Raw genomic sequence first — 20,548 nt, 5'->3', positions numbered from 1 at the left:
GTCCAGCTAATTTCTTTCTATTTTTATTTATTTATTTTTGTTTGAGACAGAGTCTCACTCTGTTGCCCAGGCTAGAGTGCTGTGGCATCAGCCTAGCTCACAGCAACCTCAAACTCCTGGGCTCAAGAGATCCTACTGCCTCAGCCTCCCAAGTAGCTGGGACTACAGGCATGCACCACCATGCCTGGCTAATTTTTTCTGTATATTTTTAGTTGTCCAGCTAATTTCCTTCTATTTTTTTTAGTAGAGACGGGGTCTCGCTTTTGCTCAGGGTGGTCTCAAACTCCTGAGCTCAAACAATCCTCCTGCCTAGGCCTCTCAGAATGCTAGGATTACAGGCATGAGTCACCGCACCCGGGCTGCCCTTGCTATTCTTTCTGCCCAGAACACTCTTTCTCCAGATAGTCCAAAAGCTTGGTTCCTCATCTTCTTGGGGTCTTTATTCCAAGATCTCAGTGAGGCCTTCCCTGATTGTTCTACTTAAAGTTACAGTTTTCCCCTGTTCTTCTTTCCCTTATTTTTGTCCATAGCATTTACCACCACCAGAGAGATTGTATATCTAGTTTAGTTTATTGTCTGTCTCCAGTACCTGCCCCCACCTCCATCTCCATTAGGGCAGAGCAGCTTATCAGCTTTGTTCATTCCTATATCCCCAGCACCCGTGCTTGTCACACAGTTCTTCATTCAGTTTTTTTTTTTTTTTGAGACACAGTCTCGCTCTGTTGCCTGGGCTAGAGTGAGTGCCATGGCGTCAGCCTAGTTCACAGCAACCTCAAACTCCTGGGCTTAAAGCAATCCTACTGCCTCAGCCTCCCGAGTAGCTGGGACTACAGGTATGTGCCACCATGCCCCGCTAATTTTTTCTATATATATTTTAGTTGGCCACATAATTTCTATCTATTTTTTTTTAGTAGAGACGGGGTCTCGCTCTTGCTCAGGCTGGTCTTGAACTCCTGACCTTGAGCGATCCCACCCGCCTCGGCCTCCCAGAGTGCTAGGATTACAGGCGTGAGCCGCCACGCCCGGCCGTCATTCAGTTCTTGAATGAAGGAATGACTTTGACTTTGCAACAGGATAGGGAAGTCAAAAGTGGAAAGATAACTTCAAAGACTACTCCATCCAACAACCTCCTTTCTTTACAAATAAAGCCTGCTTTATTTTAGAATGCTTAGTGGATTTTTCTTGCAGCAGACTTCTTTGATCCTATATTGTTGAATTTAGGCTATAAAATCAGGTTACCTTCCCCAAGGACCAACTGACAGGGAAACCAGGTGGCCAGGACCAGCAAGCCTTTCAACAACGTACAATGCACCTGGGAACTAGAAGCTGGCGCTTGGAAGAACATTAGCTGGAAGATTCTGAAAACAAGCTCTAAACCTAAGCTGTGCTGCCCTGTTTTCTGCTAGATTGCTGATTTGTAGTTTCCTTCCAGCTCCTCTGTGACCCTTGCACAAGTCATATTTATTGCCCAAGAGCTCGCAAGACCCTGTGGAAGCTGGGTGGATTTTTCCTTATGGGTCAGGCTACCGAACCTTTAATAGATGATGTCTGCCTGGTGTTTTTGAGCTGGGGATGCCTAACTTGGAAATCCATCACAGGGAATAGAGGACGAGCTTCTGTGACATATTGGTTCTCTAATCCTGCTTCTCTTCCACCAATCCTCAGGTCTCAAGGAGAAGGGCTACACTCCCTGGCCGGTGAGGGCCGAGAGCCAGGGCCTCCTGTGATGGCAATGGCCAGCAGCCCATTTCCGAGATGGCTTAGGCTTAGGCCGAAAAAGCCTGCCTTCTATTTCCTTCACACTAACGGACAATAAGGAGGCCTCGAGCTAGGCAGGCCAGGGTCATAACCGAGCCGCTGACAGAGAGCAAACCTCCGGAAGGCCAAGCCGCCAACAAACTGCACGCCTTGCTCAACTCTGAGGAAAGCACAAGAGGACCGGCTGCTTTAGGGCAGAGACCAAACCACAACCCCCAGCAGTCCCCGCGGAGCTGGGAGGGGAAGCGCGCCCTCTTATTGGACAGCGACAACGCGCTTTCGCCCCGCCCCAGTAGGCTAGCCTCCTGAGCGCGGGGCACGGCGGGAGTGCAGTCGCCGGGACCGGCCGCTGTACTTCATCTCCCGGCGGGCCGAGCGCTTAAGGCAGCGGCGCGGCGTCTTTGTAGAAGCGGTGGCACCCGCGCGGAGGAAGTTCCGGTCTCCACGGCGCTGGGTCGGTGGCTGCTGCTGAGGAGAAGGAGGAGCGGGCCGTGGAGGCTGCGCTGCCTCGGTAAGGGCCCGGGGCTGGAGAGAGGGCGTGCCGGAGCCTGCGGGGAAACAGCCAGCGGACTGGCCGCTCTGGACGTCGTGGGCCCGCGCGGCCTGGAAGCTGTGGCTTCGGTGTCGCGGGGCGGCCGCGGCCTCGCTCCGGAAGAAGAGAGCCAGGCGGTGTGGTGAGGGAGGTGCTGCCAGCGGCAGGAACGCCCCGGAACCGTCGCGGGCCCGGGGCGGAGCCCGGCGCGACGGTAGAATTACCGGTCCCCTCGCGAAGTGGCCAGCTGTGGGGCTGGGGGCCAGCGCGTGGTTGCGGCTCGGTGCTCCTAGTCTGCGGAGCTGCAGACGGGCTCGCTCTTCTTTTTCCCAGCTTCTGATCCAATTTTGAGGCATCGCTAGAAAGGGAGCTCTTGGGCATAGTCCTCAGACCCGGACGGACACTAGTGGGCTCCACCCGACCGAGGTGCTCAAGAGCTCTGAACCTGGCCTGCGGAGCAGTAGGACCTGGAGATGGGGGAGTGGTCTGGTGGGTTCTGCCCCCGTTGGGCGAATGTGGGAGGAGGGGGATGTTTCCTCGCATTCACGCGTTAGATTCCTTTTGGTATTGTAAATATGTGTTTTTCTCTTTACTTTAGAATTGATACTGTACTAATGGGTTCAACTTGTTTAGTGCTTTTTTTGTTAAATAAAAAGGAAGGGTTTTGTTTTATAGGGTACGTAAACTAAGGGTAATTATGTTTTTTTGCATATTCCAGGTTTGCTTGTGAAGGTCAGAGTAGCTGGATCTAGGTGAAGTTCAGTAGACTGATGCGCCTGGTCACCTGGTTCATTTTCTGAACTCTGGATTGTGCCTTAGGTTTGTTAGTTTCTGTTGAGTAATGCCACCAGTGTGAATGATTTAAATATATCACCATCACCAAACCTGTGAGGACTGTAGAGAAAGGTATCTACAACTGGTGAGTGATGGTAGGACTGGCAATGTGCAAAGTAACTAATGATCCGTTACCATTTTGGTGAAACTTAACAAAAGCTGAGTCTGAACCTTGTCTCCAGAACTAGCACCTAACTAGATAGCTAACTTACAGGATAGGTACCAGGTCTCCCTGGACAATTGTAGCATCTTTCCTTATAGAATTCTGTTATCAGACTTAGGTTTATTTTTGTTGGCTTTAGGATCTTATGTTCTTGTAGTCTTTCAGACAGAGGAGAATTGTCAAGAGGGAGGTTACTTAATAAATGTACTCTACCGACTTGTTGCAGAAATTTGCCAAGATTGTACTCTTCTACCAACATATTTAAATGTGTAAGATGATGTTAATATCTGACTCAAGCTGGGCGCGGTGGCTCATGCCTGTAATCCTAGCACTCTGGGAGGCCGAGGTGGGTGGATTGTTTGAGCTCAGGAGTTCGAGACCAGCCTGAGCAAAAGTGAGACCCTGTCTCTACTAAAAATAGAAAGAAATTATAGGGACAACTAAAAATATGTATAGAAAAAATTAGCTGGGCATGGTGGCGCATGCCTGTAATCTCAGCTACTTGGGAGGCTGAGGCAGGAGGATTGCTTGAGCCCAGGAGTTTGAGGTTGCTGTGAGCTAGGCTCACGCCATGGCACTGTAGCCTGGGCAACAGAGTGAGACTCTGTCTCAAAAAAAAAAAAAAAATCTGATTCAAAGTTGTATTAAAACTATTGGAAAGCTGTGAAATTTTAAAGGTTATAAGTCATTCTTTGATGGAATATTCTAGTTATATACCAAGTGCTTGGAAATAATTTTTCTGCTGGGCTCCCACAACACATTTATTTCCTTCACTTAGTTAATGCATATCTATTGAGTGCCTTTTATAGCCCTGTCACACTGGGATTCAATATAGCAGAGTGGGTAACTATAGGGTCTTTGAAATCTGTTAGTGATTGAATCTCTGCTCCCTTCATTAACTCACTGATGTTGGGCAAATTTCCTAACTTGTCTAAGTCTCAGTTTCCTTCTTTGAAATGAGGTTAAGAAATATAGCCAGTTCATAGGTTTTTGTGAGATGTAACACATATAATGTCCAGTGTACCTGGTGTGCAGAGTGTTCACTAAATGTTAGCTACTGCTATTACTTTTTTAAAAATACAGCTCTTTTGGGTTATAATTCCTATACCATACGGTTCACCCATTTAAGGTATATATTTCAATGGTTTTTGGTATATTCAATTTTTTTTTAACAAATGTGACAAATATGTTTTTTAATGTATATTGTAACAAAATTTTCCTTTTAAATGATTTTTAAGTGTACAATTCAGTGGCATTAGTTACATTCACAATATAGTACAACCAACACCACTATTTCTAAAACTTCATCACCGCAAACAGAAACTCTGTAACCATCAAGCAAAGAACTCCCCATTTCCTCCTTTCTCTATCCCTTGGTAGTTTCTAATCTACTTTGTGTCTCTATGAATTTGCCTGTTCTAGGTACCACACATACTTAATGGAATCAAACAATATTTGTCCTTTTTTGTGTCTGGCTTATATCACTTAGCATAATGATTTCAGGGCATATCCATGTTGTAGCATGTATCAGAACTTCATTCCTTTTTATGCCTGAATAATATTCCATTGTTTATATAGACCACATTTTGTTTATCCATTCATCTGTAGTAGACACTTGGGTTGTTTCTACCTTTTGGCTACTGTGAATAATGCTGATATGAACATTGGTGTACAAATATCTCTTTTGAGTCCCTGCTTTGAATTTTGTTGGGAATATACCCAGAAGTAGAATTGCTATATGTTAATTCTGTGTTTATCTTTTTGAGGAACAACCATACTGTTTTCCTCAGTGGCTACTCCATTTTACATTCCTACCAGTAATGTGTGACATCCTCACCAACACTTTTTATTTTCTGTTTTTTGGTGCCTTTTTTTTTTTTTAAATAATAGCTACAGTAATTGGTGTGAAGTGGTATCTCATTGTGTTTTCTTGGTTTTTGCTTGTTTGTACCTTTTTAACCATTTTAAGTGTGCCATTCAGTGATATTAAGCACATTCATGTTGTGCAACCATCATCACCATCTAGCTTCAGAACTTTTTTCATCTTCCCAAACTGAAACTTTGTACTCATTAAACAGTAACTGCGTATTCTCTGCTCCCCTAACCCCTGACAACCACCATTCTACTTTCTGCCCCTATGAATTTGACTACTCTAGGTATTTCATATAAGTAGAATTCTGATATTTTTGTGTGTCTTATTTCACTTAGCATAATGACCAGGATTCATCCATGTTGTTGTATGTATCAGAATTTCTTTTTGTTTCTTAGTATTTTTTTTTTTAGGGATGGGGTCTTGCTATGTTGTCCAGCCTAGTCTTGACCTCCTGGTCTCAAGCGATCTTCCCAAAATGTTGGGATTACAGGTGTGCCATCGTGCTCAGCCTATGTGTAATTTTTTGAGGAGCCACCGTACTGTTTTCCATAGTGGCTGTGTCAGTTTACATTTTATCAGCAATGCACAAGGGTTTTCTTATAGACTGAATTGTGACCTCCTCCCCAGAATTCATTTGTTGAACCCCTAACCCCCAATGTGACTGTTTTTTGGAGACACAGCCTCCAGAACTGTGAGCAAGAAATTTCCATTGTTTAAGCCACCCAGTCTGTAGTGTATATTTGTTTTGAGAGACAGGGTCTTACTGTGTTGTGCCGGCTGGAGTGCAGTGGATATTCACAGGTGCAATATAGTGCAGTGGGGCCTCAAACTCTTGGCTTCAATCCTACCTCCTCAGCCTCTTGAGTAGAGTCTATGATATTTTGTTATGGCAGTCCTAGCAGACTAAAACAAGTTCCAGTTTCTCCACATCCTGGCCAATACTTGTTATTTTCTGTTTTTTTTGATAGTAGCCATCCAGATGGATGTGAAGTGGTATCTAATTATAGTTTTGATTTGCATTTCCCTAATGACTAGTGAAGCTGAGCATCTTTTCATGTGTTTATTGGCTATTTGTATATGCTCTTTGGGAGAAATGTTTATTTATGTCCTTTGGCCCTTTTAAAATTGGGTTTTTGTTGTAATAGTTGAGTTTTAGGAGTTCTTTATATACGCTGGATATTAATCTGTCATCAAATATGTGATTTACAAATATTTTTTCCCCATTCTGTGCATTGTCTTTTTACTGTGTTGGTAGTGCCCTTTGCTGCACAAAAGGTTTTAGTTTTGATGAAGTCTAATTTGTCTATTTTTTCTTTTATTACCTGGGCCTCATTTGCAAATTATTGCCAATCCAATGTCATGATACTTTCCCGTTATGTTTTCTTCTAAGAGTTTTATAGTTTTATCTCTTACATTTAGGTCTTTGACCCATTTTGAGTTAACTTTTGTATATGGTGTTAGATAAGCATCTCATATCATTCTTTTGCATGTGGATATCCAGTTTTCCTCTATTTTACGTTTGGGAAAAGACTGTCCTTTCCCCATTGAATGGTCCCGAGACCTTTGTTGAAAATTAGTTGACCATATATATGAGGGTTTATTTCTGGTCCTTCTATTCTGTTTCATTTCTATAATATATATCCTTATGCCAGTACTGTACTATTTTGATTACTATAGCTGAACTGTACACTTAAAAATAGTTAAAATGGTAAATTTTGTTATATGCATGTATATTTTATCATTATTTTTAAAAAGTAAAAAAATAAAAAGAATAGGTCTTGTTGATTCTCCTTTTCTGCCTGCCCTCCCCTGCTCACCCTTCTCTCACTTTAGCAAAGAAAGTCATCTCTTCATTTGAAACCTAAATGAAATACCCTGCCCCAGAGAGGAAAACCCTTCAGGACACCAATGTTTATCTCATCTCCTGTAGAAGGATATTTAGGTCGTTTCTGTTTTTTTAAGGGTATTATAAATAAAGCTTAGATGCGATTTTTGTACATGTGTTTTGTTTCTACTAATCTTGAATAAATACTGAGCAGTGGAATTGCTGGTCATAGGGTAGTGTTTGTCAGACCAATTTCCAGAATGGTTGTACCATTTTGCATTCTCTCTAGCAATGCATGAGAGTTCTTACCCCCCCCCCCCCCCCGCCCCAGTGGAGAGTGCAAGTATGAGAGTTCTGACTGCTGGAAATCCTTTTGTATTTGATTTGATATCTTTTTAATTCTAGCCATTCTAGTGGGTGTATACTGGTATCTTATTGTAGTTTTATTTTGTGTTTTCCTTATGACTAATCAGAGTGAGCATTTGTCAGATATGTGTTGTAAATATTTACTCCCTGTTTTTAGTTTGCCTTTTTTTTTTTTTTTTAGAGAGAGACAGGGTGTTGCTCTGTCTCCAGGCTGGAGTGCAGTGGCATAATCGTAGCTCACTACAGCCTTGAACTCCTGGACTTCAGGTGATCCTCCTGCCTCAGCCTCCTGAATAGCTGGGACTACAGGCATGAGCTATCATGCCTGGTTAATTTTTTATTTTTTATATTTTGTAGAGATGGGGTCTCAGTCTCGCTATGTTGCCCAGGTTCATCTTGAACTCCTGGCCTGAAGTGATCCTCTTGCCTTGGCCTCCCAAAGTGCTGGGATTATAAGTGTGAGCCACTGTACCTGGCCAACAGTGTCTCTTGAAAAGCAGGTTTCAATTTGGATCTTTTCCTTTTATGGTTAGTGCTCTCTAAATTCCAAGAAATCTTTGCTGATACCAAGCTCAAAAAGATTTTCTCCTGTGTGTTTTTTTTTTGTTTTTTTGTTTTTTTTTGAGACTGGGTCTCGTGTCACCCAGGCTGGAGTGCAGTGGTGCAGTCACAGTTCACTGTAGCTTCAAAGTCCTGGGCTTAAGCATTCCTCCCACGTAGCTGGGACTATAGGCACGTGCCACCATGCCTGGCTAATTTGTTGCTCAGGCCAGTCATGAACTCCTGGCCTCAAGCTTTCCTCTCAAAGTATTGGGATTACAGGCATGAGCCACTATGCCTGGCCCTGTATTTTCTTTTAGAAGCTTTATAGTTTTAGCTTTTACATGTGTCTTTGATCCATTGTTAATTAATTTTTGAATATGGTCTGAGGGTAGACAAGACAAGTATCATCAATGGGGAATCAAGCTTTGAGTCTAGAGAGGGAGCCTGAAAAACTGATACTCCATCCTGGGAAGGCAGCAGACATGTTTCCAGATCTGGACCTACTTTTTTGAGATCTGGTAACTGGAGTGAATACACTTACAATTTTTAAGTGGGTATCTTTTTGAGGGCAAGGGTGCTTCCAGCAGCCACTCATTTCCAGCTCTTATAATGCATATTAAAGTTGCTACTGTTTAAAAGCTCATAGTTAGATCTGGCGAGTGGGTAGGCAAAGCAACCCTTGCTTCTTGGCACCCCTTGATGCTCTTAACTGAGTGTTCTGTTGGGCCCAGAGCATTTACTTTGGAAAGAATTAGTGTTTAAAGCAGGATCAAGCTGTTAAATAACACAGCTAAAAGTAATAGAATAGGACCCCTGGTTTCTATTTTGTTGGCTTTTAGAGTTAAAATCATTATTAAGAAGGATGGCCTGGGGTATTGGTATTGTGCTGCTAGAGGTGAAATTCTTAGACCTGTGCAAGATGGACCAGAGTTGGCTGGGCTCGGTGCCTCACGCCTGTAATCCTGGCACTCTGGGAGGCCAAGGTGGGTGGATCGTTTGAGCTGAGGAGTTCGAGACCAGCCTGAGCAAGAACAAGACCCCATCTCTACTAAAAATAGAAATAAATTAGCTGGACAGCTAAAAATATATAGAAAAAATTAGCCAGAGTGAAAGCATTGCCTAGGAATGTTTTTATTAATCAAGAATGAAAGACAAAGCATTATGGCAGTTCCTCAAAAAATTAAAAATAGAATTACCATATGATCCAGCAATTCCACTTCTGAGTATATATCCAAAAGAGTTGAAAGCAGAGTCTTGAAGGGATGTTTGTACCCATTTTCATAATAGCATTATTCACAATAGCTAAAAAGTAGAAGCAACCCAAATGTCCATCGATGGATGAATGGGTAAGTAAAATGTATGTACATACAATGGAATATTATTCAGCCTTTAACAGGAAGGTAATTCTGACATATGCTACAACATGGATAAATCTTGAGGACATGTTAAATGAAATAAGCCAGCCAAAAAAGGACAAATACTGTCTGATTTCACTTATACGAGACACTTAGCGTAGTCTAAATCACAGCAACAGAAAATGGTTGCCATGGGTGGGGAAAGAATAAAAGAGGAGATTTGAAATCAATTAGCTACCATCATAGTTCCAACTTACTGGTTAGCTTCTTGGAAACTAAAAGGGATTACAGTAATTGATGGCCTGGGCATGGTGGCATGCACCTTGTAGTCCCAGCTACTCTGGAGGCTGAGGCAGGAAGATCACTTGAGCCCAGGAGTTTTAGGTTCCAGTGAGCTATGATGATGCTACTATACTCTAGCTGGGGAGACAGAGCAAGACCCTGTCTCAAAAAAAAAAAAAAAAAAAGAATTGATGGAAGAGTGTAACTAGGAGCACAGTTAACTTAACATGATGCTTGCCATCTTTTAGGACCAGCTGACTCATGTTCAGCTGACCCATGTTCAACATGGAACTGTTTTTCACTTCAGCTATCAAAATTCTCATTTAGATATTTACTGCTACCACCAAGTTCTGTTCCTGCAGCAGCTTCACCTGGGCCTGCATTCCCATCCTGTGGGTTATCTTTTCATTTTCTTGGTGGTGTCCTTTAAAACACGAAATTTTTTTTTGCTTTAGAACTAGCCCCTGGGGCCTTTCTACTCATTGTATTGTAGCATCAGTTGGTGTGGGATCTGGGCACTAAGGTATCAGGCCCTTGTTCCTACTTGCCTGTTCACTGCCAGCCATAGTCATTTATGGGATTGATGTTTTAGTACCATTTCTTTTCAGAACTAGTTGATATGACAGGTGAATTGTTATCACTCCTTAGGAGATCATGACTTTCACAACTTAGCTCGTCTGTGTATATCCACCAACTTCTTTACTGGGATCTGATAAGTGAGGTCATTTTGGCCCCAGTACCTATAATTGTTTGCTAGAATAAACTGCGGGTTTCTGAGAGCTACAGCTATCCTGAGGAAAACTATGGAGAGAAGCACTAGATAGTTTGATAAATCTTTTTTTTTTGAGATAGAGTCTTGCTCTGTTGCGCGGGCTAGAATAAAGTGGTGCCATCATAGCTCACTATAACTTCAAACTCCAGGGCTCTAGTGATCCTCTTGCCTGAGCCTCCCAAGTAGCTACATGTGTGCACCACCATGGCTGGCTAATTTTTAAATTTTTTGTAGAGACGATGTCTCACTGTGTTGCCTAGGCCAGCCTCAAGCAATCCTCCTGCCTCTGCCTCTCAAAGTGCTAGGATTACAGGTGTGAGCCACCCTGCCTGGCCAGTTTGATAAATCTTTTGTCCCATCCTCATCAGCATTGTGTGAGGGTTCCAGTTTTTTCCACATCCTAATCTACATTTAACTATCTTTTTGATTATAGTCACCCTCATGGATTTAAGCCATATCTCATTGTGGTTTTACTTTGCATTTCCCTTATGGCCAATGTTGAACGTTTTTTTCTTGTGTTTTTTGGCCATTGGTGTATCTTTGGAAAAAAATGTCTGTACAGAGCCTTTGCTCATGTTTTAAATTGGATTGTCTTTTTGTTACTGAATTGTTATAGTTAGTTACATATTCTAGATACAAGTCCCTTATCAAATATATAATTTGCATAAATTTTCACTTTCTTGGTGGTGTCCTTTATTTATTTTATTTTTATTTATTTATTTATTTTTTGAGACGGAGTCTCACTCTGTTACTGGGGCTAGAGTGCCGTGGCGTGAGCCTAGCTCACAGTAACCTCAAACTCCTGGGCTCAAGCAATCCTTCTGCCTCAGTCTCCCAAGTAACTGGCACTACAGGCATGCGCCACCATGCCTGGCTAATTTTTCTATATATTTTTAGTTGCTCAGCTAATTTCTTTCTATTTTTATTAGAGATGGGGTCTCGCTCTTGCTCAGGCTGGTCTCGAACTCCTGAGCTCAAATGATCCACTCGCCTCTGCCTCCCAGAGTGCTAGGAGTACAGGTGTGAGCCACCGCGCCCGGCCTAAAAGTTTTTAATTTTGATGAAGTTTACTGTCTTTTTTCTTTTATTCCTTGTGCTTCCTGTGTCATATTTAAGAAACCATTGCCAAATTCAAGGTCATGAATATTTGCTTCTTTTTCAGTAGCTATAACGAAGGTCCTTGTGATAACTTCTCAGCTTGACTTGAGTTACATGTCCATCTTCAAAGCAATCACTGTGGTGAGGGTAATAGACTGTTCTGATTGGCCAGGCTTGATTGTGTAGGATCAGCCACATGGATTGAGAATGGGGTAATGCTAAAATGCTATTTCCAAAAAGGAAGCACGAATGCTAGAAAAAATTAGTAAATACTTAATTTAGTATATTGAAAAGTTTATGGTGCCCCAGAGTACCCGTTTTAATTAAAGGTGTATTTTTCTTATAATAAATATGTAAATGTTTAAAAGTGACCTCCAAAATTATCTCTGCTGATGTGGTCCCTGACAAACCAAGCAGGGGGAAGCTAGCCTTTACTTCTTGTTTTAAAGTACTTGTTGGCCAGGCACGGTGACTCACACCTGTAATCCTACCACTCTTGGAGGCCAAGGTGGGAGGATTGCTTGAGCTCAGGAGTTCAAGACCAGCCTGAGTAAGAGCAAGACCCCATCTCTACTAAAAATAGAAAAAATTAGCTGTGCGTGGTGGTACACACCTGGGGTTGCAGTGAGCTATGATGACACCACTGCACTCTACTTGGGGCAACAGAATGAGACTCTGTCTCAAAAAAAAAAAAGTATTTATTTGTTGTGGTTTGTTTTATACAGGTACTGCTGTAACCAGAATTTGGTAGAAAAAGGATCTACTTATTGGGGTCCTCTTGACACAGAAAGAGATGTGGGGGGATTCTCGATCTGCTAACAGAACAGGACCTTTTCGGTAAGTCCTGAAATTTGAATATTGAAATTGTTATTATTTTAATGGTAAATATATAGTATAACATTTTGGTCTATTCTAAAGGGAGATACTTTGTGGAGAAGTAGCTCTGATTTTTTAAAAATAGAAACTGTTTTAAAAATTTCTAGTCATTTCTAAAGTCATTGTGAGACTGAATACCCAGCAGCCAAGTGTTTTGTCATATAACATTTTTGAAAATGTTAAAAATATCTCCCAGTCTCTTGTATCTTTTTATCTCTTTTAGCAAAGTAATACATACTTGGCTAGTAGGGAAAGCTAGCAAAAGGTACATAAATGCTTATGAAAGTTCCATTAAGTTCACTAATTATGTCTAGAATGCAGAGCTATGCCTTGCCTATGGCATGTTGATGTAGTTTGCTAAGCTACATTTCAATTTCATAGGTTACTGGGTACCAAGAAGAGTGGAGCAGGTGGTAGCATTCAGATGTAAATAGATTGTATTTTATAGGGCGTTAATTTTTTTTACAACCAGTACAGTACACATTGATAATAATATTTTAAAAACTTTTGCATTGTATTTACAATTAATGAAATGCTATACAAATGTGATTTTTATGGTTTTACTTGGTATATGGTAAAGAAATATGACCTTTAAATTTGTGCATTCAAAAGTACTGATGCTTCAGTTGAAACTTGTTACTAGTAAATTTTTATTTGGATTGACAGTCTGCAAGATTTTATTGTTTAAATTCAACAGATATTCTCATTCATTATTCTGAAGCTTGGCATTCCATTGAAAAATTTAGGCAGTGACTGAGTTTAGAAGATTCATATAATGTTTAGTAAAACTAGTGTTTCATAAATGCTAAATGATAAGGGTCTTTTCTTTCTGCTTAGTGATCTTTAAAGCAATGGTGGTGATGCTGGGTATGTTTTTTCTTTCAAAATATTACGGCCTAGATTAGTGGTCAGCAAACTGTAGGCCACAGCCTGTTTTTGCAAGTAAAATTTTATTGTAACATAGCCACACTTAATTAATTTACAAATTACCTGTGATTGCTTTCATGCTACAATGGCAGAGTTGAATAGTTGTGACAGAGACTGTATAACCCACAAAGCCCAGTGTATTTACTCTCTGGCTGTTTATGGAAGAAGTTTGCTGACCCCTAGTCGAGATTGGTGGGCTTGTACTTTAACATTTTAAGATATTTAGGTTTTAGTCTGTCCTTTTATTCTGTTTATGGACATACTTTTGGAAATAAGGCTGTTTTTAATAGAATTAACATAGGTAAATATTCAGAAATGTTAGGTAAATTTATCTCTATTATATAACTTTTTTTCTATTTTCAGAACATTTCTTCCTTGACCTCTTTAAACTTAGTAAACAATATGTTTCACCACCTTAATTTTAGTTTAAATGTAAGTCATTAGATGCTATTTTTTAAGATCTTTGTTCAGGAGGGAGACATAGTTTACATAGCATTCCTTTTTGGGGGACTAATTTAGACTAGAAAAAGGTATCTTGTAGGAAAATGATTTTGTATTTCTTTTGTATTTGTTTTTATTTGGGTGAAAATCATTTTCATAGCCACTGCTATTTTATATTAATAGAACTGTTTCTTGATTAGTCTGCATAAAATACAGATCTAAGAATCGTAGTACAGTAAATTACTCTAGATCTATTTGATCTTAATTCAGGAGGGTAAGATAATCCTTAGGGCAGTTATTCATGGATAGCGTTGGATATGTTCTGGTCAGAAAACATGTAGATTTAGATACCTCAGACCTCATCCTATGAGAATCTGATGAGGCTTAAGTCTTCCTGCAAGCTAAGTATTAGGACTAGAATGATTTTTTTAAGGTCTAGAGTGATTTTTTTTTAATTTAAAATTATTTTTCTAAAAAAAATTATTTACCTGGAGCCACACCCAAGAAGCCTTGAGCAAGTGGACTCTAGAATTATTTTTAAATGTGGGAGATACATACTTAGTAGTAACACCTTAATTTTTGTGTTAAATCATATTACTTACGAAGAACATCTAAACTTGCTCCTTTATGATTAACCACATAGACATAACTAATGTTAATGGGAGCCAGTAGAAGTCGTCATGTTCTGAAAATCCATTAAATACATTTCATTCTAGTGTTTAATTTTGCTAAATATCTATTACTTTAAGAAAGGTTTTGACATTGTGTAACTATTTCTTTTGAACTGACTGACCCAGAATTGGTCATCTCTTGAATTTTACTGTAGTGATGTAGTCTGAGCTCAGAAGGGTCTTATGATCGAATCTGTATGTTCTGGGTGAAGAGAACTGAGTTGATATTGATACCTGAATGCTTTTGTTTTACTGCTAAATAGCAGATGACCCTTCAAATCATTTCATGTTTTTCTTTTTTATGTGTCCCCACCCAGGACCCCAGGTGCCTAATTGTTTACTTAAATTCCCTCATTTTGACCAAAGCCAAAACATGTAAAATGTCCTGAAACTTTAGGCAAAGGAAAGAAGTTTAGTATGAAAGATTGGGCCAGCACTTGTTTATCTCTTGAGTTCTGTAAACTGAGAATGTGAATTTAATACTATGCCTTTTTTTTAAATGCATTTTATTACCATGAAAAATTAGCATGAGGCATTGGAATCTGGAATATCAGCTTCTTCATTTGGGTCATGGAGATAATGCTTGAAGGCCTAATGCTCTCTCTAGGTCCATTTCAGCATTAAGCTCCTGGATGCTGGTCCTTGGCTTAGATGACTTACATATGGTTTGTGGCATGATTCATGCTGCCTTCTGTGATGCCCTTGGTTAGTTATAATAGGACCCAGGTGAGAGCACTTCTTGGCAAAGCCATGGTAGAACTGGGGTTTAGATGCAGCCAGGGCTGATGCTCAGCTGTGGAACACTGGTGTACTCCTATTGGTGATTTGCAACTAGTGTTTCTTCCTTTTGGGTCTGCATCCATTTTGGTTGGGTAGTGTCCATGTTGTAGCTGTAATAAAACATTTTGGAACATTATCCCTGGGTGCAGCAATGAGAAAGACACCTCCTGGAACTTACTGTAAGACATTTACAGTGCATTGATTTTTCTGATGTATAGGAATCATCATGTTGACCTTGGAATTCTAAGTTCCCTGGCTATAGAAAATGGAAATTTTTGTAGTGTGTCACCATTGTTAGCTTATCTGGTATTGCGGATTTTCCCTGTTGCAGGACTGGGTGAAAGCTTTTTCTGCAGCAGTCATGTTGAAAACCTTGTGTTGACTTTCCTCGTGTTCTGAAATGGGAGCATAAAAGTTTACTCCGCCACTTCGTCTTAAAATAGCAAAACTTTGCTGTTTTCTGCAGATCTAGGACCTTGTTACAGAACTCTGCCAAAAAAAAAAAAATGTTTACAGAAGAATATGCTGTGATTAGAGAAGAATATGCTGGTGTATAGATTTCAAACTCTCTGGACAATATAAATAACACTGTCTTTGTTTCTACAGTGGGAGCCAAGAAGAAAGGTTTGCTCCCGGGTGGAACAGGGATTATCCTCCTCCTCCCCTTAAGAGTCATGCTCAAGAGAGACACTCTGGCAACTTTCCTGGCAGAGATTCACTTCCCTTTGATTTCCAGGGGCATTCGGGGCCTCCCTTTGCAAATCTAGAGGAGCATTCTTTCAGCTATGGAGCTAGAGACGGACCGCACGGTGACTATCGAGGAGGGGAGGGACCCGGACATGATTTCAGGGGGACAGATTTTTCCTCTTCTGATTTTCAGAGTAGAGATTCATCACAGTTGGACTTTAGGGGTAGGGACATACATTCTGGGGATTTTCAGGATAGAGAAGGACCACCTATGGACTATAGGGGTGGAGATGGTACTTCTATGGATTATAGAGGTAGGGAGACATCTCATATGAACTACAGAGACAGGGATGCTCACACTGTTGACTTCAGAGGTAGGGATGCTCCTCCATCTGACTTCAGGGGCCGGGGCACTTATGATTTAGATTTTAGAGGGCAGGATGGATCCCATGCAAATTTTAGGGGAAGGGATTTATCAGATTTGGATTTCAGGGCCAGAGATCAGGCCCGTTCTGATTTTAGGAATAGAGATGTATCTGATTTGGACTTCAGGGACAAAGATGGAACACAGGTAGACTTTAGAGGCCGAGGTTCAGGTACTACTGATCTAGACTTTAGGGACAGGGATACACCACATTCAGATTTCAGAGGTAGACACCGGTCCAGGACTGATCAGGATTTTAGGGGCAGAGAAATGGGACCTTGTATGGAATTTAAAGATAGGGAGATGCCCCCTGTGGATCCAAATATTTTGGATTACATTCAGCCCTCTACACAAGATAGAGAACATTCTGGTATGAATGTGAACAAGAGAGAAGAATCCACGCATGACCATATAATAGAAAGGCCTGCTTTTGGCATTCAGAAGGGAGAATTTGAGCATTCAGAAACAAGAGAAGGAGAAACACAAGGTGTAGCCTTTGAACATGAGTCTCCATCAGACTTTCAGAACAACCAAAGTCCAATTCAAGACCAAGACAAGTCACAGCTTTCTGGAGGTGAACAACAGAGTTCAGATGCTGGTCTGTTTAAAGAAGAAGGTGGTCTGGACTTTCTTGGCCAGCAAGACACTGATTACAGAAGCATGGAGTACCGTGATGTGGATCACAGGCTGCCAGGAAGCCAGATATTTGGCTATGGCCAGAGCAAGTCTTTTCCAGAGGGTGAAACTGCCCGAGATGCCCAACGGGACCTTCAGGTATTTAATGGGGGGTGGGTTGCTTTTTCTTTTTTCATAAGGCTTTTCTAAAGGATGAAGTGTAGAGTTCAGGACCTTCATTTCTGGATCTCTCCTCATACAACCATTGATCAAAATTTGTATTCAGGAGTGGAAATGTAGAAATGTAAATCTCTAGAGAAAGGGCGCTTAGCTCAGATCATATTTTTGATGTATGTTAATTCATTATTTTGCTTTATGGTGTAGATTTAGATGCCCTGGGATAATTTAGTTTGAAAGTATCTGTCTTTGGGAGTTATTCTTGCAACTCTTGCATAGTCTCACCATGTGATTGTTTAGGGCTCATTTTCTTGTTTAAACTCATCCAGAGAATACTTAGGAGTCTTTCTTTCCCCAGTCAAGAGGAGGTAATGTTAATGTTGCAAGTTTCCAACTTGCAACTAACGTAATTAACTTAAATGTTACATTTCTTGACTGTGTAATCTAAAGGTTTATGTTTGTGGTTTGGCAATGAAAATATTATCTTTAAAAATAGATTTTACCCATCTCTACTTAGGTTTTTGTTACTTTGAACAGTGATCCTATAACATGCTAACCAAATAATGGGTTTTGAGAATATTAGAGCTGGATGGCCATATAATTTATTGTCTAAATCAGGATACTTTCAAGAATAAAAGAGGATATTATTGATAATTATGCTAGGACAGTAGGCATAACTGGGGAATATGGTCACTTAGTTATAGACTTTTTCTAAAAAGTTAAATATGTTTTATAACTTTTGAAATGGAGGGAAATTAATTAGAAAGTATAGATTTGTAAATGTGAAAAATACGGATTTCTCTGAATTATACTCTTGTATGGTTTAGACTGAAATGACATCTTTTGACTTTGTTCTGAAATTTGTTTATTTAAGGCATCTTTAATAAATGACGTCTAGTTTAAATTTCTTTTTTTGCTGTTTGCTCATTCAGGAAAAGAAAATTGCACTTTTTTGGAGAATATATTAGTGTTATATTCTGGTTATAAAAGTCCTATTCAGTGTTGTCTTTCATAATGCTCTGCTTTACAATTTTAAGACTCCTTCAGTGAGCCTTGGTCTTAGTACACCTATATTCTAATGGTTTGAAGTTAAATTTTGTAACTTAGAACAATAGAGAAAGTCGTAATTTTTCGTATCTTCATATAATATGAGTCATTTCCTTTTTGATCCTGAGTACTTATATTTCATGTTGAGTTTCATATTGCACACTAAAGTATATTTATTTGTGTAATAATTTTTCATTCTGAATTCAAGGATCAAGATTATAGGACTGGTCCAAGTGAGGAGAAACCCAGCAGGGTTATTCGATTAAGTGGGGTACCTGAAAATGCCACAAAAGAAGAGGTAAGACGTATATGCTCTCTTTCTCCCTTTTGGTTAATTAAAAAATTTTAAGCTGGGCACAGTGGTTTATGCCTGTAATCCCAGCATTTTGGGAGGCTGAGGTGGGAGGATCACTTGAGGCCATGAGTTCAAGACCAGCCTGGGCAAAGTAGCAAGACCCCATCTCTAACAACAACAAAAAATTAGCCTGCTGTGGTGGTGTACAACTACAGTCCCAGTTACTCAGGAGGCTGTTGTGGGAGGATTGCCTGAGCCCAGGAATTCAAGGCTGCAGCAGTGAGCTACATCATGCCACTGCACTCCAGCCTGGGTGACAGAGCAAGACCCTGTCTCTTAAAAAAAAAATTTTTTTTTAAACTCTTTAGTTTGCAAAATTACAGGTACACAGAAGGTACAGAGAAACATATAGAGAAGTCTTGTGTATCCTTCACCCAGCCTCCCTCATTGTTGATATTTTGTATGACTATAGTATAATATCTAAACCAGGAAATTGCCTTTGGTAATTCATAGTGCTTACTCAGATATCACCAATTATACATGTACTTACTCAGGTGAGATTTATTTAAAAAAATTATGGCTAATGATTGCTCTCTTCAGACGTGATAATCATCCTTTAGGGCACATTATTTCTGGAATACATACGTAAAGATATAGTTTATTTATAATAGTAGAAACTGGAAACTGCTTAACTGCCCAATGTCAAAGGATTGGCTGATTAAATTGTGGCTGAATTTATGGAAGAATTGGTCAGAATACTACAGTAAGAGCTAACCGTGCTTATTTTGTGCCAGACATTGTGTGATACTTACAAGTATTAGATCATTTAATTATTACAGTATCCTATGAGTAAGTACTCTTAATTCAGTCAATCCAAATATTAAGCATTACTGTGTGCCAGGTGCTGTTCTAGGTACCGAGTGATACAGCAGTAAATATTATAAAGTCACTACCTCCATGGATAATAAAAAAGCAAGCAAAAAATAGATAACAATTTCAGGCAGTGATAAATGCACTGATGAAAACCAAAGTAGAGGTTTAGTGTGTCACTGGGATTGGGGTTGTTTTAAACTGGGTAGTCATTGGCCGGGCGCGGTGGCTCACGCCTGTAATCCTAGCACTCTGGGAGGCCGAGGTGGGTGGATTGCTCGAGGTCAGGAGTTCGAGACCAGCCTGAGCGAGACCCTGTCTCTACTAAAAAAATAGAAAGAAATTATCTGGCCATCTAAAAATATATATAGAAAAAATTAGCCGGGCATGGTGGCGCATGCCTGTAGTCCCAGCTACTCGGGAGGCTGAGGCAGAAGGATCACTTAAGCCCAGGAGTTTGAGGTTGCTGTGAGCTAGGCTGATGCCATGGCACTCTAGCCCGGGCAACAGAGTGAGACTCTGTCTCAAAAAAAATAAAATAAAATAAACTGGGTAGTCATGGGAGACATCACTGAGGAAGAGATATTTGAGCCCAAGCCTGAATGCAGTGAGAGAACAGTCCATTTAAAGACAGGGAACAGAACTGACCAGGATGAGGGAGTTCATGCTGAGGTAGTGCCACAGCCCTGGACTATAATGAGCTCAGTGCATCGTTTTATGTTTAACAGATGAGAAACTGTAAGAGGTTACCCAGCAAGTGAGCAGGAGGGTTAGAATGGAGACAGTCTGATCTCAGAGCTTGAGCTTTTGAAGGTTATGCTCTTCTGCCTTTCTTATATACTTGAGAATTTTTGAATAATTATGTTCTCATTCAACATTTTTTGAATGCCTAAAGTGTTCATGACTTAATTTTGCCTTTATAAAGTAATCATAGCTTTAAATTATATAGAATAAAAGCCAGTTGGGAAAATGTAATATTTAGTGTTCGACTATGCTTTGTATTCTTAATGTAAATACCATCTTCTTGCAGATTCTTAACGCCTTTCGGACTCCTGATGGCACACCTGTGAAGAACTTGGAGTTGAAGGAGTATAACACAGGTGAGTTTCTTGACATGCATGTGGCCTTGGGTTAGGAAGCATCTTTGTCAGATCTCTGCATCATGTGCTACTCAAAATTTTTTTAAGAAATCACAAATAAGATTTCCAGAAGCCTCCTGTTGGTGCCTTCAAATAACAACCAGCTTTAGTCTTAGCTGTGGTTCTTTGTGGATGTTTGTCCACACGTGGGCGATGAGGATGAGGATGCATGTTCCAGTTCTTCTGAGTGCCTGTGAG

At 40.4% G+C, this 20,548-nt stretch overlaps 1 protein-coding gene across 5 annotated transcripts in view; it reads left to right on the top strand.

Moving 5' to 3' along the window:
- The first annotated feature begins 2,081 nt into the window (after nucleotides 1–2,081).
- Nucleotides 2,082–20,548, top strand: part of RBM6 (RNA binding motif protein 6) — a 97,179-nt gene continuing 78,712 nt past the window's right edge. For 2 of the 5 annotated variants that reach the window (XM_045530188.1, XM_045530186.1), the window contains exons 1-5: nucleotides 2,082–2,269; nucleotides 12,127–12,238; nucleotides 15,703–16,981; nucleotides 18,255–18,344; nucleotides 20,242–20,311. In XM_045530188.1, coding sequence (XP_045386144.1) covers nucleotides 12,195–12,238; nucleotides 15,703–16,981; nucleotides 18,255–18,344; nucleotides 20,242–20,311 — 1,483 coding nt within the window. In that variant the 5' untranslated portion in view covers nucleotides 2,082–2,269; nucleotides 12,127–12,194. Of the gene's footprint in view, nucleotides 2,270–2,509; nucleotides 2,780–12,126; nucleotides 12,239–15,451; nucleotides 16,982–18,254; nucleotides 18,345–20,241; nucleotides 20,312–20,548 lie in introns of those variants that run through there. The other 3 variants (XM_045530187.1, XM_045530189.1, XM_045530190.1) reach the window with 3 other exon arrangements.

This window comes from Lemur catta, chromosome 18 (genome assembly GCF_020740605.2).
Source record: "Lemur catta isolate mLemCat1 chromosome 18, mLemCat1.pri, whole genome shotgun sequence".
Lineage (NCBI taxonomy): Eukaryota > Metazoa > Chordata > Mammalia > Primates > Lemuridae > Lemur > Lemur catta.
Note: the sequence above shows the minus strand (reverse complement) of the source record. Positions and strands in the feature narration are given on the sequence as shown.